The 24,127-nt window shown below is 37.2% G+C and overlaps 1 protein-coding gene across 3 annotated transcripts in view; it reads left to right on the top strand.

The window, feature by feature from the left end:
- Window positions 1–24,127, top strand: part of Tmem170a (transmembrane protein 170A) — a 129,551-nt gene that overhangs the window by 22,971 nt on the left and 82,453 nt on the right. For 2 of the 3 annotated variants that reach the window (XM_071604956.1, XM_027933186.2), the window contains exons 2-4: window positions 11,363–11,480; window positions 13,486–13,702; window positions 15,140–15,267. In XM_071604956.1, coding sequence (XP_071461057.1) covers window positions 11,363–11,480; window positions 13,486–13,702; window positions 15,140–15,267 — 463 coding nt within the window. The remainder of the gene's footprint in view (window positions 1–11,362; window positions 11,481–13,485; window positions 13,703–15,139; window positions 15,268–24,127) is intronic. The other variant, XM_071604957.1, reaches the window with a different exon arrangement.

Below are 24,127 nucleotides of genomic sequence, written 5' to 3'. Positions count from 1 at the left end.
TGAGCCCCGAGTAATGGAGCTGGACTTCTGTGGACTAAGACCTCTGAAACCGTGAGCCCTCAAATAAACTTTTCCTACTTTAAAATTGTTCGGTCAGATCCTTTAGTCACAGCAGTGAAAAACAATAACAGGGTGTAGCTTTATGTGCATGACTTTTACTTAGTGTGAAGTGTTTTTAAATTTACCAATGCTGTTGTGCATATCAGTATTGTAGCCCATGTATGAATATGCCACGGTTATCCATTCCTCTGTTGAGGGATACCAGGTTGTTCCCAGTGTGGATGTTTAACAAAAAAGCTGTGTGTTTAATACACACACACACACGGCCTTTCATTTCTCTTGGAGTAAATGCCTAGGAATGGGATTGCTGGGTTTTATGGTAGGTATATGTTTAAAAGAAAATGCTAAACTTTTCCATGTCATTGCAGTATATGAGAGTTCCAATTATTCTTCATCCTGTACAATACTTGGATTGTAAAGTTGTTTTTGTTTTAATTTTAGCTAATTTTCTCATTTAATTTACATTTCTATAATGATGACTTTGACTGTTTTTTTGCTGGGGGGTGGGGGGAAGGGGAGTACCGGGAATTGATTCCAGGGGTGCTTAACCACTGAGCCACATCCCCAGCCCTATTTTGTATTTTGTTTAGAGATAGGGTCTCATGAGTTGCCTAATGCCTCGCTTTTGCTGAGGCTGGCTTTGAACTTGAAATCCTCCTGCCTCAGCCTCCTGAACTGCTCGGATTACAGGCAAGCACCACTGCCCCGGGCTGTTGACTGTCTTTTGATGTGCCTGCTTGCTATTCTTATCTCTTATTTGGTCATGTGCCTGTTCAAATCTTTTTTAAAATGGTGGGTTGTTTTTACTGTTCAGTTTTGGAATTCTTTATGTATTCTGGATATAGTTCTTTGTTGGTTGTGTGTTTTATAATATTATGTCTCAGTCTGTGGCCTGTCTTTTATTTACCAAATAGTGTTGTTTGCACAGTTTTTTTGTTTGTTTGTTTAACTTTTGATGAGGCCCAATTTGTCTCTCTCTCTCTTTTTTTTTTTTTTTTTTTGGGTTCTGCAGATTTAACACAGGGGTGCTTTACCACTGAGCCATTTCCTAACCCCCCCCCCCCTTTTTTTTTTTTTTCATTTTGAGACAGGGTCTCATTAAGTTACTTAGGGCCTTGCTAGGTTGCTGAGGCTGGCCTCAAGCTTGCAATCCTCTTGCCTCAGTCTCCTGAGTTACTGAATTACATGCTTGTGCCACCACTCCTGGCCCAATTTGTCAAATTTTTCTATGGATTGTGCTTTTGCTTTCTGAAAGTTTCATATTTTACATTTTTTCATATTATCAGTCCTTTTCAGTCAATTTTTGCATAAGGTATGATTTGTTGGTTGGGATTGGTTTTGTATATGGATGTGTCTGATTATTCCAGCACCATTTGCTGAAAAGACTGTCACTCCTCCATTGAATTGCCTTTATACCTTTGTTAAATATGATTTGGCCATGTTTTTATAGATTTATTTTTGGATCTGTATTCTGTTATTTTGGGTAGGGGGTACCAGGGATTTAATTTAGGGGCACTCAACCACTGAGCTACATCCTCAGCCCTATTTTGTATTATTATTATTATTTTTTTAAGAGACAGGGTCTCACTGAATCGCTTACTGCCTCGCTTTTGCTGAGGCTGACTTTGAGTTCATAATCCTCCTGCCTCAGCCTCTGAGCTGCTGAGATTATAGGCATGTGCCACAGAACTCAGCACCTGTATTCTGTTTTGATTACTCTAGTTTTAAGTGTTACAATCAGGTGGAGAGAGTATTCCAGCTTTGTTCTTTTTCAGAGTTGTACTGCTTTCCATATAAATTTCAGAATGACCTTGTAAGTCTCTCCAAAAGTACCCGTTTGGATTTTGTTTGAAATTGCATTTTATCTGTAGACCGCTGGGGAAATTGACAGTTGTAACAATGTTTTCTACCAGACTATGAATACTGTAATCTTTTTTTTTTTAGTATTTATTTTTTAGTTGTTGTTGGACACAATACCTTTATTTCACTTATTTATTTTTATGTGGTGCTGAGGATCAAACCCAGGGTCTCATACATGCATGGTGAATACCCTACTGCTGAGCCACAACCCCAGCCCCAGTAATCATTATTTTTTTTAATATCTTTATTTTGTTTATTTATTTTTTAATGTGGTGGTGAGGATCGAACTCTGCCCCACGTGTGTGAGGCAGGCACTTTGCCACTGAGCCACAATCCCAGCCCTCTTTATTTATTTAGCCCTTTTAAGCTTTGCTTTTCAGTTGTTCATTGCTACAACATGGAAATACAGTACATTTGGTTTTGTATTGTGAACTCAAAGCCAGCAAACTCTGTATTCTATAGTTTTGCTAGACTTATTTGATCAATTCTAGAGGTTTTTGTAGGTTCCATGGGATTTTTCGTATAGTCATGTCAAATCTGAATAGCAACAGATTTCTTTCTTTTCTTTCCAGGACTTTTGTATTTCCCTTGCCTGTCTTATTGTACTTGATACTTCCAGTATGATGTTGAATAGGAATCATAAGAGGGGACACCGGACGCAGTGTTTTGCAGCATCTTTTAGATTTGTCCGATTGTTCCTCATGATGGTGCTTTGGATTGTTTCTTTGTTCTTCAGATTTTCTGTAAATGGGAAGTTAGATCTAAATGCTTAATGAGTTTCAGTGGAATACTTTTGGCTAGACACATTGTAGATGACTTCTGTGGTTCATATTGCATGACATCAGAAGATAATACCTAGTTGACTCCCATAGTTTTGACTTCTGCATAAGGATGATGACAGTCTGATCCTGATGTTGTATATTTTTTCCTTTGGAACTGGAGAGTATTCTGTGTGGCAACATATGTAATGGTGAGCTAGTCACGGTGATGCATGCTTATAACCCCAGTGACTCGGGAGGTTGAGGCAGGAGGATTGCAAGTTCTAGGCCAGCCTCAGCAATTTAGCGAGGCCCTAAGCAACTCAGCAAGATACTGTCTCACAATAACAAAAAAACCTGGGATGTGGCTAAGTGGTTAACCCCCCACCCACTGCCCCAGGTTCAGTCCTTAGGACCAAAGAGAGTGTGTGTGTGTGTGTGTTGGTTACACTTAAAATTGCCTTTTTTTTTTTTAACATTACTTGATAACCCTTGCATAAATTATTACTATATTAGAGTTTGGGATATTTTCCTTATCCTATGATTCTTCTACATTTATTAGTTGATTTTGTTCTTTAAAGTGTAGCCTTCTCTCATAAACCAGAACAGGATAAATATTTGACTCTTTTTCCTTAATTACAATTTTCAAAATAGGAATTTTATTTTATTTTATTTTTGGTACCAGGGATTCAGCACAGGGGTGTACAACCACATCCCTAGCCCATTTTCTATTTTTAAATTTTGAGACAGGTCTTGTAAAGTCTTTAGGGCCTTGCTAAGTTGCTGAGGTCGGTCTCTAACTTGCAGTCCTACTACCTCAGCCTCCCAAATTGCTGGGATTACCAACATGAGTGACCAAGCTGGGTTGTTAGAACAGTTATTTATTTGTTTATTTTGGTATCAGGAATTGAACCCATGGGCACTTAACCACTAAACCACATCCCCAGCCTATTTTTTATATTTTATTTTGAGACAGTCTCTTACTAAGTTGCTTTGGACCTCACTAAATTGCTGAGGCTGGCTTTGAACTTGTGATTCTCCTGCCTCAGGCTCTAGAGCCAATGGGATTACAGGTGTGCACCACCATGCCCAGCTGTTACCACAATTTAAATTTTTTAAAAAATTTATTTTTTAATATGTATTTTAAAAATTAATTATGTGGTTGAAATGAAAAGTATCTGCTGGGTGTGGTGTCACATGCCTCTAATCCCAGCAACTGGGGAGGCTGAGGTAGGAGGACCACTAGTTCAAGGCCAGCCTGAGCAACTTATCAAGAACCTCTCTCAAATAAAATAAAAAGGTCTGGGGGATTGCTAAGTGGTGGAGCACCCTGGATTCGATCCCCAGTATGAAGGAAGTGGGGAAGGCAAGGAAGACTATTCAACTCCTAGAAGAAAATGTAGGGTCAACACTTCAGCGTATAAGCACAGGGAACAACTTTCTCAGTAGGACCCCTAAAACTCATTAAATAATGCCAAGAGTTAATAAATGGGATGGTATCAAATAAAAAACTTCTGCACAGCAAACAAAACAACTAGGAATGTAAAGAGAGAACCTACAAAATGGGAGAAAAATCTTTGCTACCTAGTCTTCTGACAGGATTCATATCAAGAACATATAAAGAATGTGGGCTGGGTTGTGGCTCAGTGGTAGAGCGCTTGCCTCACATGTGTGAGGCACTGGGTTTGATTCTCAGCACTGCATAAAAATAAATGAATAAAATAAAGGCCCATCAGCAACTTAAAAAATATTTAAAAAATAATGTATAAAGAATGCAAAAAACACCCTTTACACCAAAAAGTCAAGTAACCCAATTAATAAATAGGCAAATGAATTAAACATACTTTCAAAAGAAGTACAAATGGTCAATAAACATGAAAAAATGTTCAACATTATTAGCCATTAGGGTAATGCAAATCAAAACTACACTGAGGGCTGGGGCTGTAGCTCAGTGGTAGAGCACTTGCCTTACACATGTAAGGTACTGGGCTGGATCCTCTGCACCACATTAAAAAGTTAATTAGTAATTAATTTTTACAAAAAGATTTTTAAAAAGAAAGTAACTACACTGAGATTTCATCACACCAGCCAGAATGGTAGTCAGCGAGAATACAAATAATATGGGCTGGGACTGGGGCTGTAGCTCAGCAGCATAGCGCTTGCCTAGCATGCGTGAGGCACTGGGTTCGATCCTTGGCACCACATAAAAATAAAATAAAGGCATTCTGTCCATCTACAACTACAAATATTAAAAAGAAAGTATACGAATAATGAGAAGTGCTGACACCACACCCAGCAGATTTTTTTTCTTTCAATGATATCAATAATTTTTTTAGAATAAATATTAAAAAATAAATTTAAAAAGAATTTAAATTGTGGTAATACCTGGGCATGGTGGTGCACACCTGCAATCCCATTGGCTCAAGAGCCTGAGGTAGGAGAATCACAAGTTCAAAGCCAGCCTCAGCAATTTAGTGAGATCTGAAGCAACTTAGTGAGACTCTGTTTCAAAAGTGTAAAAGGAACAATTTTGTACTGCTGGTGGGACTATAAATTTGTACAACCACTATGGAAATCAGTATGGAGGTTCCTCAAAAGAGTAGGATAGAAACACCATATGACCCAGCTATATCACTCCTCTATATTTATCTTGAAGAATTAAAGTCATCATACTACAGTGATACATCATACCCATGTTTATAGCAGTACAATTCAACAGTTGTGGTATGGAACCAGCGTAGGTGTTCATGAATGGATAAAGAGAATGTACTATATACACAGTGGAGTTTTTATTGAGCCATAAAGAAAAATGAAATTATGGCATTTTCTAGAAAATGGATGAAACTATAGAGACCATCTTGTTAAGTGAGATGAATCAAACTCAGAAGGTTAAGCATTGTATATTTTCTCTCATGTGGAATCTAGAGAGGGAAAAGGAAAAGGAAAGTGGGGGTGGAACTCGTGAAAAATCAAAGGAGATGAGTAGAGGAAAGGAATCCAGGGGTGGGAGGTGGGGAGGTGGGAGAAGTACTGTGGAGTGATGTTGGCCTAATTACATTATCATGTTATATATCGTGTGCATATACAAATATGTAGCAATAATCCCATCAGTATGTACAACTACAGTGTACCAATAAAAAATGTGGGAAAAATAAATAAAAAATAAAATGCAGTTTAAACTTTAGAAATGCACATGTCTGCCAGAGTGACATACATTCTGTGCTGCTTCAGTGGACAGAGCTAGATAGAAAGTATATATCACAAAAAGGATTAGTATTTATGTAGGTATTTTAGTAGTATATCCTAAAGCCTGTGCATTCTTTTTAATGGATGTATAATATTTGTGTCTTTCTTTCTACTGGGGATTGAACCCAGGAGCTCCCACCACTGAACTGCTTCCCCAGTCCTTTTTATTTTTTTTAAATATTTTTTAATTTATTTTTAGTTTTCAGCAGACACAACATCTTTGTTTGTATGTGGTGCTGAGGATCGAACCCGAGCTGCACGCATGCCAGGCGAGCGCTCTACCGTTTGAGCCACATCCCTAGCCCCTTAGTTTTTATTTTGAGACCGGGTTTTGCCAAATTGCGAGGCTGCTCTAGAACTTGTGATCCTCCTGACTCAGCCTCCTGGGTTGCTGGGATTTCAGGCATGAGCCACCATGCCTGGCTAATATTTTCCTTATAGATGTACCACATTCTATTCAGTCAGTCACCTTTAAAAAAAAAATTATAGCCTGGAACTGTGGCACACACCTGTAATCCTAGCAGCTCGGGAGACTGAGACAGGAGGGTCACAAGTTCAAAGCCAGCCTCAGCAAAAGTGAGGTGCTAAGCAACTCAGTGAGACCCTGTCTCTAAATATAATACAAAAATAGGGCTGGGAATGTGGCTCAGTGGTCGCTCGCCCCTTAGTTCAATACCCGGTACCTCTCCCCCAAAATTATAGATTGCCACCAAAATTTTTATTTTAAGATTAACTGTACTAAGTTATAATATCCTTTTTTTAGGAGGGTACTGGGGATTGAACCCCTGGGGCACTTTACCACTGAATCACATCCCCAGTCCTTTTTATTTTTTGAGACAGGGTCTTGCCAAGTTGCTTATAGGGCCTAAGCTAAACTGCTGAGGTTGGTCTCAAACTTGAGATCCTCCTGCCTCCTGAGTCACTGGGATTACAGGTGTGCACCACTGTGGTTGGGCTATTTTATTTTATTTCATTTCATTTTAATTTTCTTTTTTGAGATGGGGTTCTCACTGTGCTGCTCAGGCTGGTCTTGAATTCATGGACTGGAACAGTCCTTCCATCTCAGCCTCTTGATTGCTAGGACTCTAGGCACAACACTGCACCCAGCCCCTCTAATCCTTTGGAGTGGATAATCTATTACATAATCTGGGATAGAATTCCGTGAGATTGCTGAATTGAAAGGTAAGTACATTTATCTAATTTTATTGAATATCGCCAAATTCTCTTTCATGAGGTATTTGTTAGAATTTGGCAATACCTGACAAAATTGCAGAATCATGAGTGTGCTGGTTACTTCATAGTTTTGTTTGTGCAAACAGTATTTGCATAACAATAATTATCCTTTTATAGTATTTTGTACTGTTCTTTTTCTTTCCTTCTCTTTCCCATTCCCTCTCTCCTGTCTTGGCAGTTAAACCCAGGGCCTTGCACATGATAGGCAGATGTTCTACTACTGAGCTGCATCCTGTCCTTTTTATTCTTTTTTTTTTTTTTTTTTTTTTTGTACTGGCAATTGCACCCAGGGGTGCTTAACCACTGAGACACATCCCCAGACCTTTTAAAAAATTTATTTATTTATTTTAATTGTAGTTGGATACAGTATCTTTAATTAATTAATTTGTTTTTATGTAGTGCTGAGGATCGAACCCAGGGCCTCGTGCAGGCTAGATGAGCACTCTACCACTGAGCCACTGAGCCACAACCCCAGCCCTCCTCAGCTTTTTACAATATTTTATTTAGAGATAGGATCCCACTGAGTTGCACGTGCCTTGCTAAGTTGCTGAAGCTGGCTTTGAACTCATAATCCTCCTACCTCAGCCTCCCAAGTTGCTGGGATTAAAGGCATGTGCCACCATATCTGTTTTTTTTTTTTTTAAATATATATATTTTTAGTTATAGGTGGACACAATACCTTTATTTTATTTTTATGTGGTATTGAGGATCAAATCCAGTGCCTCATGCATGCTAAGCTAGCACTCTACCACTGAGCCACAACCCCAGCCCTCCCTTTTATTCTTTTTTTTTTCCCCTTTTTATTTTTGAGACAGGGTTTTACTAAGTGCTAAGACTGGCCTTGAACTTGTGATCCTCCTGCTTCAGTCGCCCCAGTAGCTGGGATTAAAGCATATGCCAGCTTTTACCACATATAAAAATGTGGACTATATAAGCAAAGTAAGCCAATCCCAAAAAACCAAAGGCCAAATGTTCTCTCTGATAAATGGCAGGGGATCCATAAAGGGTTGGGGGTTGGAGGGGGGGGCAGGGGAGCATGGGAAAAATGGAGGAATTTTGGGCAAAGGGGGTGGAGGGGGCTTTTGGGCAGAAAAGATGGTGGAAAGAGATGGACATCATTACCCTAGGTACATGTGTGACTGCACATATGGTGCAATGCTATATCATGTACAACCAGAGAAATGAAAAGTGCTGCAGTTATGTACAATGAATCAAAATGCATTCTGCTGTCATATGTACCTAACTAGAATAAACAGATTAATTAATAAAAAATGTGAGCTGTATACATAGAATTGAATTTAATATCCATGTATTCACTACCCAGTTTAAGAACTAGAATATTGGCTCCTTGGAAACTCCTGTGTACCTCTTGCTTTTCTTTATGGGTATATCAGCCTCAAAACGCTTGAGTAGAAAGCAAAATCTGACTATGGAAAAGGCAGTACTTCTGGGACTCTCAGTATTTAGTCATAGCATTTATGTTGGTCACTTAATACTCGAGTTCTTTAGAGTCTTTGTGCCTTCACCTGTGCTTGGCATCACCTGTCCAGAAACCTTGGATTCCTTTTCAATAAAATCTTCAGACTCCTACTGGTGGGTGGAGGTGGTACAGGCCCATGGCTTAGAATTGTGGAGGATAAAGGTTCTAACTGCTGCTCTGCATACAGCTTTTCCTCTATTTGGAGCACTCACCTTCACCCCTGGTTCCAGAGGCAGCTGATGCTGTTGGTCCATATGCCTCTTGAGGAGTCTACATCTTCCATCAGTTTAGTCTTTTACTTTCTCCAGACCTGCTTGCAGTTAAAAGTTCTTCTCCAGGTTTCAGGAAAATGTGGCTGTTGTCTTCTTGCCTTTTCTCTTCAGCATTGTGGGTCCTATGAAAAATTCTTTTGGCTGCAGTTTATTTATGGAGGTATAAGGAAGCACACTTTCATGTGTGTTCACACTGCCATCTTAACCTGAAACTTGCTTCTCTCATGAAATTCTTTCATTAATTAGTTCTTGCTTGGTGTTGGGGATATCAAACTGATTTCCCTTTTTGGAACCCTCATATTGAGAGTGTGTATGTTTGTGTGTGAGAGAAAGAGATGCTTATTCTCTAGGTTTTCACATGCCTATCTCCTTATCTGTTTTTAAATCTCTGCTATCTTTTTTTTTTTTTTAGTTTTTAAGAATTTATTTATTTACTTACTTATTTATTTATTGTGGTGCTGGGGATTGAACCCAGGGCCTTGTGCATGCAAGGCAAGCACTCTACTAACTGAGCTATATCTCCAGCCCGAGAGTTTTGTTTTCTAAATTAAGTCATCTTATTTCATGGATACTACCATCTCTTACCTTTTTTTAAAAAAAAATTTTTAGTTGCTGATGGACCTTTATTTACTTATTTATCTATTTATCTGTCGGTTTATGTTGGTGCCAGTGATTGAACCTAGGGGTGCTTAGCCACCGAGCCACATCTCTAGCCCCGCCCCCCCTTTAAATATTTTTTTAGTTATACATGGATACAATATCTTTATTTTGCTTATTTATTTTTATGTGGTGCTGAGGATCGAACCCAGGATCTCACACGTGTGAAGTGAGTGCTCTACCGCTGAGCCACAACCCCAGCCCCCCCAGCCCTTTTTTATATTTTATTAGAGATAGAGTCTCCCTGAGTTGCTTAAGGCCTTGCTAAGTTGCTGGGGCAAGCTTTGAACTTGCAATCCTCCTGCCTTAGCCTCCCAAGTTGCTGGGATTACAGGCGTGCACCAGCATGCCCAGCCTATTTATTTTATTTATTTATATGTGGTGCTGAAAATTGAACTGAGTCACAACCCCAGCCCATTTCTTCTTATATCTTTTTTTTAAAGAATATTTATTTTTTAGTTATAGGTGTACACAATATTTTATTTTTATGTGGTGCTAAGGATTGAACCCAGTGCCTCACGCATGCTGGGCGAGCACTCTACCTCTGAACTACAAACACAGCCCTCTCTTATCTTTTTGAGGATATTAATTATAAAGGTTTTTGGTGGTTTTTTTCCACTTTGATTCCTGCACTGATTATTTCCTCTTATTCTCTTTGAATCTTGCCTGTCGTGTTGGAGGCTTTCCTCAGGTGTTTGGGGGTCATTGATTCATTGTGAGTGAAGTACTTAAAAGCTGATTAGATGTATATAGGAGTATCAAAATAGCTCCAAAGAGGAAATAACCCAAATGTCCTTCAACAATAGAATATATAAATAACTTGTGGTGTAGTCATACAGTGAAATACTGTTCAGGAATGGAATGTATAAACTACAGCGAGTTGTAGCAATATGGTGACTAACAGGCATACTGTTGAGTTAGACAAAAAAGTACATTGAGGCCTCTGTTTGGTTAAAATTCAAAAAACAGGCAAAAACTAACCTGTGGTGTTAAATGTCAAGATAGTGGTTACCTTTGGAATGGGGACAGTGAGTGGTGACTGGAAGCAGATACAGGAGACCTTCTGGGATGCTGGCCATGATTTGTTCCTCAAGCTGCGTCCTGTTTTACTATGTGTCATTTCGTGGAGCTCTAGATCAGATTCATTTCAGCTGTACATTTGGTGTGTGCACTTCAAATAGAAGTTGAACCTCTTTGTAGGTTTGGTTTATTGACTGGTGTCCACAGAGGGTGGCCAGACTGGGGGCATCTAGACAACACTTGCTGGGAACCCTTGAATATCAGTGTCTGAAGATAGAACATAGATTTTTTTTTTGTTTTTTCTGCTATATTTAACTGAAAGTTTCTTTCTAAACCCCATTTGTGGACAAGACAAGGTGTCTTTGTTATTATATCTGAGATGAGACGGGAACATTAATTTCTTCTTCAAAAAGTATATTAGTAGACTTAGAATCTCCATTCATTTGTTCATTCACTCATTTGTTAAGCAAATATTTACATATCAAGACAGGCAGTGTCCATGACTTCAAAGAGTGAACAACAGCATAGCAGAAATTGCAAACCTTTACTATATGGGAATGAATTAGGGAGGGGAAAGGACTGCTATGGAAGCCAAGGATTAGGAAAACAGCCTAGTCTCCAGGGACAGAGAAGTCTTCCCTAAGGAAATGATATTTTAGGTTAAGAATGAAGGAAAATACAGGACTTTTTTTTTTTTTTTTTAATGAAAATGTTTCATCTTGATGTGAAAAATCTTTCTTTCCTATCTGTCTGACCACCCTGTTATGTGATTTCAGGTGGAGAGTATAGTGAAGATGACGTAAATGAATTAGTGAAGGAAGATGAAGTGGATGGTGAAGAGCAGACACAGAAACCCAAAGGGAAACAGAGAAAGGCTCAGAGCATTCCGGCCAGGTGATGTTGCTCTCAAGTTCCCTAGAAGTCAGGGGCTTATGCTACAGTCATCCTAATTGCTGAGATTAGTCTGATGATAAGATTTCTTATGGCCAGGGTTTCTGACCCTTTTTTTTTTTTTTTTTGAAGAAAACATTTGCTGGTATTTTAGAAATAAATTCTTGGTCTCGGATAAGCTTTAAAATTTTTAGGTTTATTTTTATTTATTTACTTATTTTTGTGTGTGTGCTACTGGGGATTGAATCCCAGGGGTGTTACCTGGGCTGGCCTTGAACTTTCGATCCTTTTGCCTCAGCGTTTTGAGTTGCTGGGATTACAGGAGTGTACTAACATATCTGGCAAAATATTTAGGGTTAATTAAACAAAGAAGCCTAATAAGTAAAATGTGTATATGGTTAAAACAAAACTATTAATGTATACCTTGTTTCTAGCCTTGAAGAAGAATGTTACCAAAGATGTTCTGTCCGTGTATAACAAGGATATATATATGTCCTACCCTGTTTATTTTACAACACACTCTATTGTTTTTCACTGTCATTGTTTTACAAGTTGGAAATGGTACCACCGCAGTACATTTAAACATACATTGCACTGACAGGTCTTACTTGACTTGTGCATCCTCTCATTGAGGAACATTTAGATCATATCTAGTTTTTGTAGTAAATAGTTTTTGTACATGTCTTTGTATACATGTAAGTCAGATTTGTACGTGTAGAATTGTTTGATCTAAGGTTATGTGCAGTTCAATTTTTTTTATCAATCTTTTTTTTTTTTTTTTTTTGGTACCAGGGATTGAGCTCAGGGGGGTACTCATCCATTGAGCCACATCTCCAGCCCAATTTTGTATTTTCTTTAGAGACAGGGTCTCCTTGAGTTGCTTAGTGCCTTGCTTTTGCTGAGGCTGATATCCTCCTTGCTCAGCCTCCCAAGCTACTGGGGTTATAGGCGTGCGCAACCATGCCTGACCTGCAATTTTTCTTTCATAAGCCTATACTGAATTACATTTCCATCAGAATTAGGAAAATTTTGATAGGTAATTTAACTCAGGGACATCTTCTATGGAAGTATTTTACTTCACTGCTTTTTGTTTTCCTGGGCATTGAATCAAAAAGCAGATTATAATTGATAAAAAGGAAAAAAAGAATTTTAGATTTAGATAATTCACTTAAAATCAAAGTATTAGTGAAAGCAATATATTTTATAAGTCTTGGGCCTGGTTCTTTTTTTTAAAATATTTTTTAGTTATACATGGACACAGTATCCTTATTTTGTTTATTTACTTTTATGTGATGCTGAGGATCAAACCCAGTGCCTCACACGTGGGAGGCAAGTGCTCTACCACTGAGCCACACCCCAGCCGCTTTGGACCTAGTTCTTTTGTCTCTATTCCAGCTTTCATATCTTCAGAAAGTAGAACAAAACACTGATATATATTTTGCCCTGAGAACTTCTAGAAGAAATAACACAAATAGCTGGGTGCAGTGGCACATTCTTGTAATCACAGAGTCAAGAAGGTTGAGGCACAGAGATTGCACATTCAAGGCCAGCCTCCACAACTAAGCGAGGTCCTAATCAACTTAGCAAGGTCCTATGCAACTTAGACCTTGTCTCCAAATTTAAAAAAAGGACTGGGGATGTGACTTATGGTAAAGTACCTCTGGGTTAAATCCCCAGTTCAAAAACAAAAACACTGTTTTGAACAGATTAATTCTGTGAGGTGATTTTGGGTTTTGTTTTGTTTGTTTTTAAATGAAAATAGCTAGTCCTGACTTAGAACACTATATAATGATTCCAAGTGATTGGGGAAGATGCTAACAGTAAGAGCTCAAATCTTCTATAAAATTTTAGTTTATCTTTTCTGTTCCCCACTCCCCTAGATCTAGTAGTCCCAGATCTAAATTTTTTTTTCAGGTATACAGAATTACATTTGGAATTGAGGAAGGGGTAACAAAACATTTTGCCTTATCTGTCTTGTCTTGCTTTTCTTGTGACTATTGATGATTAGGAAGAGAAAACAAAGTGGCCTCTTGTTAGAAGAGGAAGAAGAAGATGCCAAGGCTGAATCTGGAGGAAGTAGCAGTGAGGAGGAAGATGAAACAGAAGAACAGGAAAAAGGGACTGGATCAGAGGATGCAAGGAAAAAGAAGGAGGATGAGCTCTGGGCCAGCTTCCTCAACGACGTGGGACCAAAATCAAAATTGCCCTCTAGTACACAGGTGAAGGTGAGGCTGGAGATGAATGGTATGATAGCATCTCCAGAAATACCCTAGGGTTCCCAGATAATTTTTTTTTTTAATTTATATACTGAGATTTGAATCTTAAACAGAAAGCAGACTAGATAGATGCCTTTTGATTGTAACTTTACTGGTGAAAAGCAAAAGCACTCTATATTTTATGAAAAGAAGCCTTTCTCAGTATGGAGATTCCTAAAAAAACTGGAAATGGAACCACTATGTGACCCAGCTATCCTACACTTTGTTGGTTTTCCAAAAGAACTAAAATCAGCACACTATAGCAATACAGTCACCTCATTGTTAATAGCTGCGTAATCGCTAAATTATGGAATAAACCTAGATGTTTGTCAATAAATGAATGAATTAAGAAATTATGGTATATATACTCAGCCATAAAGAGGAATGAATTTATGGTATTTGCTAGTTAATGGAAATGGAGAACATCATGCTAAGTAAAATAAGACTCAGAAACTCAAAGGTCAAATGTTTTCTTTCATTTGTGGAAGTTAGAGTAAAGGAACGAAAGGAAGAAGTAAAGATAGGATAACATAAAGATATAGGGAAGATCAGTAGCATAGAAGATCAAGAGGCAGAACAGAGGGACAGGAAAGGGGAGGCAGTACGGAGTGAATTCTTAAAAAATCATGCTATGTGTATATATAAATACACCACAGGGAATTTCCCCTGTATGTATAACTAAAAACAACTAATAAAAATAGATGAACAAAAGGAAATCTAGCAGAGTAGAGGATGGAGAAGCAGTGCAGAGCAGGGGATGGGAGAGGATGGGAGGAAGAGAGGAGATCATGAACTGAAATCAAATTCTATGCATGTGATTTTGTCCAGATGAATTCAGCTACTATGTATAATTATAATGCTCTAATAAAATAAAACAAATATTAAGATTTGAACAGAAAGGGTAAGATTAGAACAGAAAGACAATTATTGAAAAACCAGCTTAAGGACAAGCTATATGGTGGACTTACAGACAGTGTTCACTGATGGACAGTGAGTTTATTTTTTTCAATTATATTGCCTTAAAATAAAACTACCTACTGGACACAAATTTCAAACTTTAAAAATTGCCTTGGGGGGACTGGGGCTGTGGCTCAGTGGTAGAGTGCTTGCCTAGCATGTGCGAAGCACTGGGTTCAATCTTCAGCACCACATAAAAATAAATAAGTAAAATAAAGGTATTGTGTCCAACTACAACTAAAATTAAAAAAGAAAAAAATTGCCTTGGGATCACATCTCAGCTGTTCTTCAAAAAAATCCTGAAGCCTTTTAATCAAATAAATTCCCAATAAAGAAATCATTGACTAATTAGAGATGAAACATTGAGATAACCATAAGCAGCATGTTTAGATGACTCTTATAGGTTCATACTTTGATGAAACTAATTGCATTTCTTGCTTTTTTCCATAGACAGGAGAGGAGAGTGAAGAGATGAGTTCAAGTAAATTGTTGGTCAAAGCAGAGGAGCTAGAGAAACCTAAAGAAACCGAAAAAGTTAAAATCACCAAAGTGTTTGATTTTGCTGGTGAAGAAGTGAGGTAAGAGAATCTTTACAAACTTTAAAATTTACGCTTTTCAAAATGAGCAACTTTCTAAATGGTATTAGACATCTTTTCTCAGTCCAACTAAAATCAGCGCACTATAGCAATACAGCCTCAGTCCAACTAAAATCAGAAGAGTTTATATTTCTACTTGCTCATTGCTGTGCTTTGTGACTTTGCGTAAGTCATTATTTCTGTTACTTTCCTCAACTGTGAAATAGAATCCACAGTGAGGTCTCTGAAATCAGATAAAAATTGAAAAGAGAAATTTGATTCCAGTATTGTTTCCTTCCTCAGTATTATTGTTTGAATTGGGTTGTAAGGTTTGTTTACTATACTTTAGGAAAATAGTAGGGCTTAGGGTCATGACAACTTTAGCCTTCTGGCTGTTATAGGTAAGAGCTACATGCCTGGAATTTTTTCTCATTTACTTAAATTTATTATGTGAAAACAGCAAATCTATAATTTGGAGCTAAATGAGAACAGATAAAATGCCAATAAGTAATTCTGTAGTTGGTTTCATTTATTTTCTTTGACAGTAACAAATTAGGAACTCTGAAAATAGACTTTCCCCTAATTTTTTTTTTTTTTTTTGTGTGTGTGTGTGTGTGTGGTACTGGGGATTAACTACTGAGCCACATTCCCAGCCCTTTTGCATTTTTGTTTTGAGACAGGCCTTGCTAAAGTTGCTAAGTCTGTCTTTATACTCACAATCCTGCCTTGGCCCTTGAGTTGCTGGAATTTACAATGCCACTACACCTGGGCTGAAATTATTCTTGAAAATGATACCTGTTTTCTGACAATTACAGTTATCCCTCAGTATCCATGGGAGATTGGTTCCAGGACCTCCTGAGGATGCCAAAGGTTGTAGATGCTCAAGTCTCAAATAAAAATGGCATAGTCTTTGCATATAACTTAAGTATAACCTCCTGTATACATTAAATCACCTCCAAATTACTTATAATACCTAATACAATGTAAATATTATGTTAATAGCTGTATTGTTTAGGGAATAATGACAAGGAAAATGTCTGTAAATGTTCTGCACTGATGCAGTTTTTTTTCCTGAATGTTTTCTATCTATACTTGGTTGAATCTACCAGATGTAGAACCCACTGTTACAGAAGGCCAACTGTATTATATACAGTGAAAATACATTTTGGAAATCAGAATTTGGTATTAACTGTTATACTACAACACTCACTGTAGTCAGATCCACCAATGGCTAATGTTTTGCCTCTCTATTTCTATATGGATTTGTTTTTTTTTTTTTTTTTAACCTTATAGGAGCCATCTGAGAATGACTTTTATACATTGTAATACTTCCTTCTTAGTACTTTAATATGTCTCCTAAAAACAGATATTCTTCTTTGTAACCTAATATAGCACTTACATCAGTAAATTTAACGTTAGCTTACTCTCTTATGATTTAAATTGTTCAATCTGTTGCAGACAAATATTTTTGTAAAACACAATAAAAAGAAATTGCTAGAAAAATAATTTTAAAAGATATATAAAATACAAGCCCCAGTTTTTGATAATATTAAACAAACATAAAATTCCATTTCAGTATTGGAGACAAAATGAACCAAAGCAACAATGTATGATATTTCTTGACTATAGTCCCACTACTCAAGAGGCTGAGGCAGGAGGATTGCAAGTTTCAGACCAGCCTCAGCAATTTAGCGAGCCCCGTCACAAAATGAAATAAAAAGGTCTGGGGATATTTATTGCTCATGGAGAGTGCTTATCTAGCACATGCAAGTCATTGGATTTAAACTCCACTACAATAGAGAAAAAAACCCTAAGTAATTTGAAAAGAATACAGGCTGTTCATTGAAAGTGTGAATGTGGATGATTAAGACAGATAAGAACCACTGTTGCACCTTTTATTATTCTGTAATTGAAACAAAATAAATAGAGTGAAATATTAGTTCTCAAACATCAGACACACATTCTGAATAATACTGTTTTAATATTTAAAGTTTCTATTGTGAGAATTCATTTTTTATAGTTTGTCTAATATAAGTTGGATTGGTCACAGCACTATCCTGTGGGAAATGTATGTTTATTATTTCTGTGCCCCTTTCCTCTTTTATTTTTTTCTTCTTATTTCCTATATTGGGGGATTGAATCCAGGGCATTGCACATGATAGGAAATCATTCAACATCCCAGCCCTTTTTTTTTGTTGTTGTTGTTGTTTAAATATATATTTTTTAGTTGTAGTTGGACACAACACCTTTATTTTATTTATTTTTATGTGCTGCTGAGGATCAAACCCAGGGCCTCACACATGATAGGGGAACGCTCTACCTCTGAGCCACAATCCCAGCCCTTTTAATTAATTAATTAATCAATTTATTTATTTTAAGAGAATTTTTTTTTTTAATATTTATTTTTTAGTTTTCAGCGGACACAACATTTTTTTTTGTATGTGGTGCTGAGGATCGAACCTGGGCCGCATGCATGCCAGGCGAGCGCGCTGCCGCTTGAGCCACATCCCCAGCCCCCTTTTTATATTTTGATTTGAGACAGGACCTCATTAAATTGCTGAGGCTGCTTTGAACTCTTAATCCTCCTGCATCATAGGAATTACAGGTGTATAGCACCTTGCCTGGCTGCCTTTTTATTTTATCGTTTGAGACAGAATCTTGCTAATTTTGCCCTGGCTGGCCTTGAACTTGGGATCCTCCTGCCTTAGCCTACTGAGTAGCTGGGATTACAGGTGTGCATCCTTGTGTTTGGATTTGTGTTGGTTTTCTTTTAAAAGTATATATATAGTTCAGGGTTGGGGATGTAGCTTAGTGGTAAAGTACTTGCCTACCATGCTTGAGGTTCTAGGTTTGACTCCCTGGTCCCCCCTCCCCCAATTCCAGTCATCATAAAGAAACTCAGTATATTTTCATGGGAATGGAAGTCTACACTTTAAAGCAGTTTCATTAAGTTCAGGATTTTTATTTTTACTTTTATGCAGAATGAAACTAATGATATTGTATTTTCAAAGTTCATCTTTAATTCTTTTTTTTTTTTTGGTACTGGGGATTGAACCCAAGGGTACTCTACCACTGAGCCACATCCCCAGTCCTATTTGTATTTTATTTAGAGACAGGGTCTCACTGAGTTACTTAGTGCCTCGTCATTGCTGAGAATGGCTTTGAACTTGTGATCCTCCTGTCTCAGCCTCCCGAGTTCTGGGATTACAGGCGTGCATCACTGCGCCCAGCTTCATCTTTAATTCTTCAATAACCATTTCTGGGGCTGGGATTAGGGCTCAGCGGCAGAGTACTTGTCTTGCATATGTGAGGCACTGGGTTCGATCCTCAGCATCACATAAAAATAAACAAAATAAAGATATTTTAAAAAATATATAAATAGCCATTTCTAATATTTATCCCATGGAAGTTAGAATTAAATTTAAGATATGTTTTAGTGGTGGGGGAAATAAAGAATTCTGGATGCATGAATTTCCTCTGCATGGATATTCTTTTTTTTTTTTTTTTAAGTTTTAGTTTTTTGTAGTTATAGGTAGACAGAATGCCTTTATTTTATTTGTTTATTTGTATGTGGTGCTGAGGATGAAACTCAGTGCCACGCACATGCTAGGCAAGTGCTCTGCCGCTGAGCTACAGCCCCAGCCCATGGATATTCTTTTGATAGAAAATATAATTGAAAACATTCTATGAAACATGTCAATATGTAGAAACTTTTTTTCCTTCAGGCTTACAACTCATTTTTACCCTTATAATTTATTTGCTACTGAAAAGCATGATGAATTGCTTTCTTGCATAGAAGAACTAAGATTATTTAAAATAATAAGATTATTTAAAACAATAATGGCTGAAGCAAATTGTGCTAATTGGGGACCATCTGAGGTTTTGTTTGTTTTTTATTTTTTTTTTAGTCATTGATGGGCCTTCGTGTAATTTATTTATTTGTGTGTGGTGCTGAGAATTGAACCCAGGGCTTCACACATTCCAGGCAAGTGCTCTACCACTGAAGCCATAACCCCTGCCCACCTGTCTTTTTTTTTTCCCTTTTAAAAACACTGTTTACTTTGTAGTTCATCATTCTCAACAGAATTTTTTCCTTTCATAACCATTGTACCTCAGCATACAAGTTTTTAGTTGATCAATATTAAGAGAATAATTTAAAAATTAAGGGATGGGGTTGTGGCTTATTGGTTGAGTACTCCCTTAGTGTATGTGAGACCCTGGGTTCAATCCTCAGCACTACATATAAATAAATAAAATAAAGGTATCGTGTCCACCTTCAATTAAAAAATTTTTTTTAATTAAGTATACTACCCTTACATAATTCTCAATTTTTACTACTTTACTAAGTATAGTGTCTTCATTTTTTGCTTTGTTTTTTAGTTTTCCTTTGATAGCAAAATTTTTCTTGATGATGAAAGCAGTGTATTTATTTGTTCTTCCAATACAAACTCCTAATCCAAAGTGTTTTTCTCTCTTGCAATTGCAACATTAAAATATACTTCTTCAAACACGCTCCAAACCACATCTGTTGAGCTGGGCACGGTGGTACACACCTATAATCCCAGCAGCTCGAGGACTGAGGCAGGAGGATGTCAAGTTCAAAGCCAGTTTAAGCAGTTAGCAAGACCCTGTCTCAAACTAAAAAATAAAAAGGATTTTTTTAATTGATGTCGCCTAGTGGTTAAGCATCCCTGGGTTCAGTCTCCAATACCAAAACAAACCAACCACCTCTGTTGAGGATGTGATTCTAGTTTTATTACATAGAATACTTTGCATTACCTTTCTGTTTAAATCACAGATATAATAAAGGAATGTTCATGTTAGCAGTAGCTGGCATTCTGCAAGTTGCATTGAAAAAAGTACTTTGTTAATTTTATTTTTTTAGTATTATAAGTTTTAGTATTATAGTTTTCTTAGTATTATAAGCCTGAATACATCAAGCTGTATTGTCATTGGAAAGTTACACTTGAATCACCTTTGAATTTATTGATGTTTCAGAGCAGACTCATTGATAGTCTTTTTCTCATATCTAGACAATGAGTTTGTTTTTTAGTTTTAGCAAACAAATGTGCTTCTTTCTCAAAAGACAAAGCAACTGTCCTTTGTTAGAAGACCTCAGTGCACTGTTAATGTGTAAAATTTTACATCTATTTCTCCTTCTTCTTCTTCCTCCTCCTCCTCCTCCCCCCCCCCCCCAAGGGTGCCCAACCACTGAACCACATCCCCAGCCCTGTCTTGTATTTTATTAGAGACAGGGTCTCACTGAGTTGCTTTGGGCCTCACTAAATTGCTGAGGCTGGCTTTGAACTCGCAATCCTCCTGCCTCAGCCTCTCAAGCTGCTGGGATTATAGGCATGTGCCACCATACCTGGCCTGAGTACTCCCTTTGAACTTATTTCTTTATGTTTTGTATAAATGCTCCTGAAGTTTATTGGATTCATTGCTCCATTAGCCAGAACATCTCTGAAAAGAACTCACTATAATTTTATCACTGTATGATCAAAACCCAGACTCAGTACATGAAAGATCATAGTCAAGCCCATATGATATTGATTAGTGTTCTGGTTTACTACTGTTGCTGCATTCAGAAAAAGGTGTGTGATTTCTTTTCAGAAACATTCAGCAGGGCAAGACTTTGTTTTGTCATTAAATTACTAGGAATAAAAATAATGCCAATTTTACTTTCTTAAGTTAATTATTAATTTTAAACTAAGTTTTTTAAAAATCACACTTGGTTATTAAAGTGCTTATAAAAATAACATAAATTCTTATTTCACTAGATTTTTGGATTTCAGGTGATACAATAACCATAAAATATTACACCCATTATAATGTGGTTTTACTTTGGATAACAGTTTATATTGCATGCAACTCAGTTCAGAAGTTTGATGTTAACTAAATTAATTTTGTTTAATGCAGTGACTACTGATCATGTCTTGAATATTGTGACTCTGTCAAATTGCTAAACAGGTTTCTAAGTACTCGTAATTTTGTACCCATCTTGTCTTGAACCAGTAACAGGTAGTTTTTTGTAAGTGTTTTTTCCCAATAATACGTAGTTTTATAGCCTATACTTTGAGTATTACTATATATAAGCCTGTTGCCCCTGTCCAGCACGGGCAGCTGAACTAAGGTCACTCATGAATTTGTGGTGATGCAAAATAAACACAGACACAAATTACCTTTACACAAACTTCAGGATGGCTTCCCCCCGGCTTTCAGCCTCAAGCTCCCCAAAAGGGAGATCAAGAGAAAGTCAACGAGAGGCTAATAAGAGAGAGGGAGCACGTTTGGAAGTGGGCTATTTTTTGGGGGGGGGACACTGTTCTTAGAAAGTTCTGTCCATAAAAGGGCACAAGGGGTAGGATTACAAGGGAGCAGGTGAGTGTAACTCAACCCCAGCCGGTACGCCTACAGTCTTACTATCTGAGCTGGGACAACGCCCAAGTCACCATGAACTGTAGTGATTGGTCAGAGCCTCGTGCTTCAGGATTGGAAGGCATGGTCATTCAGAGTGGCTGCCCACACAATTCTATTCAGACTTTCCCCAGTTATCTCAGCGTTGTCCTTGCTAATTATATTTCTTATGCAGTCCAAGGTTTAACCCAAGATTAAATACTGCATTTGGTCTTTTTTTTGGGGGGGTGTCCTGGGGATTGAACTCAGGGGCACTCAGCCACTGAGCCACAGCCCCCGCCCATTTTTGTATTTTAGTTAGAGACAGGGTCTCACTGAGTTGCCTAGTGCCTTGCTGTTGCTGAGGCTGGCTTTGAACTCTTGGTCCTCCTACCTCAACCTCCCTGAGCTGTTAGGAATACAGGCATGTGCCACCCTGCCCGGCTGCATTTGATCTTTTAGGAGTCTACCAGCTTGGCATGTAATTCTAGCTAGTTGGGAGGCTCAAGGTCAGCCTGGGCAATATAGCGAGACCCAGTCTTAAATGAACAGAGAGTCTAGACCATTTGTGTTGCAGAATGCCCCTCAATTTGGATTGTTGCACTGTTTTCTCATGTTTACTTTCAGATTAATTATGTTAGATAAAAACACTACATTAGCAATGTTTCTCATCCAGCAGGGATATTTACTATTTTAATATATTAAATATTACTAATCACTAATGTTTGTAATGATAAGTTAAGGCAATATCTGTCAGAATTCTCCATTGTAAGACACCCTTTTCCTTTGTAATTAATCATTTTTGGGACTCATTAAGTAATTATTGATGTGAATTAATGATGTATTTTGCCTCCAGAAATCATACTGGAAGCTTTTGCCTTGTCCAGTAATAAGTAGCAGAACACTGACAGTGTTTAATGGTTTAGAAATCCTATAACAGTAATATAGAAACTGTACTAACGTACCATTAAGAATATAGGTTTCAAAAATTTTGGAAGTTAAGTCTCTCTCAGCTTGGATTATTTCTCATGTGTCTTGGGGTACATACGAATACCTAAAGGGGCTGAGATTGTAGCTCAGTGGTTGAGCACTTGCCTCACATGCGTGAAACACTGGGTTCGATCCTCAGCACCATATAAAAAAATAAATAAATAAAACTAAGATAATGTGTCCATCTACAACTAAAAAAAATTTTAAAACAAGATACCTAAAGGAAGATTTATTTATAAGTTTCTATATAAAGAGTACAGAAAGTTGATCACTAACTGTTGCTATGAGAAATCATTAAATTTCTGATCAAATTAAATTTATGTGCTTGTTTATGAATATGATATTTATATAACACAAATGTCTTATTTCGTTTTTGAAAGCCAATGCATGGTGATTTTAAATACTGGATGATTATTAGTGAGTCAACTATTCCCACCATTTGCCAGAAGAGGGCAGTGATGTGTCTCTATCAAAAAGGAAATAAGAATATGGAGGCACTTTTTCCATAAATTACATACTCTCACAAGCATGTGTTTATTTATACTTGAAAAGTAATTAATGCTTATTATTTTAAAAAGTCATATGTTAAAGAAATAAATGACAGGGCAAGTGAAAGTCTTCTGTAACTCCTACCCCTAAGGAGAACAAAAACCTTAATTGTTGGCAATTTTTTTTTTAAGCTTAAATTATTTATACTTAAATTTAGGTGTTATAAGGAATCCTCTTGAGGGAACTTGAGAGATCTGAATTTTAATTGACAACCCATATACAGATTTGGTGTGTGGATTTAGCATATCTTTTAATCTCTTGATGTCATTCTGCTTTTTCTTTTTTGTCTTTGTATCAAGTTAAGAGCATTACTACACCTTTAAGAAATGTGAGAAAAAGCTAGTGATGACTGGGAAGAATTTGTAAGTATAAGCATAAGGTAGTGTTAGTACAAAGCTAGTCTTTTAGTTTTTTTAATAACTGTTTTAATTAAATTTGGGGTTTTTGCTGTTTTGTTTTTCCCTACTTGAAAAATATATAGTTTATTTACCTTGGGAAATGGGGGGAAATAGTACTTTTTATCTTTCCCTGTCGTTTAACCAGCTGAGCCAGTTAGCTCAGACTTTCCTAAATGATTCAGCTTTTGGAAAAGATAAGTCATGGAAAAGTTTCTCCCCAAATAAAAACTTCAGGAAATACTGAGTGAGAATTAAGTTAAACTGGAATTTCTACTTAAAATACTTACATTAGTTATTGCTGATAATGGGCCTTTTCCTGTAAGGGTTCCCTCTTGTGTATGAAATGGTTTATAACTTAACTATTCTACTTGAAGGTTTGAAGGGTTATTTTTTTTGTTTATTTTGGTTTTGATTTTGTTTTTTGTTTTGTCTGTTTGTTTGTTTGGTGGTGCTGGGGATGGAACCCAGGGTCTCATGTATATAAGCAAGTACTCTACCCCTGAGCCATATCTCAAGCCCCGTGAAGATAT

This window comes from Marmota flaviventris, chromosome 18, assembly GCF_047511675.1.
Source record: "Marmota flaviventris isolate mMarFla1 chromosome 18, mMarFla1.hap1, whole genome shotgun sequence".
Classification (NCBI taxonomy): Eukaryota; Metazoa; Chordata; class Mammalia; order Rodentia; family Sciuridae; genus Marmota; species Marmota flaviventris.
The sequence above is the reverse complement of the archived record's forward strand: the minus strand, read 5'-3'. Positions and strand labels throughout refer to the sequence as shown.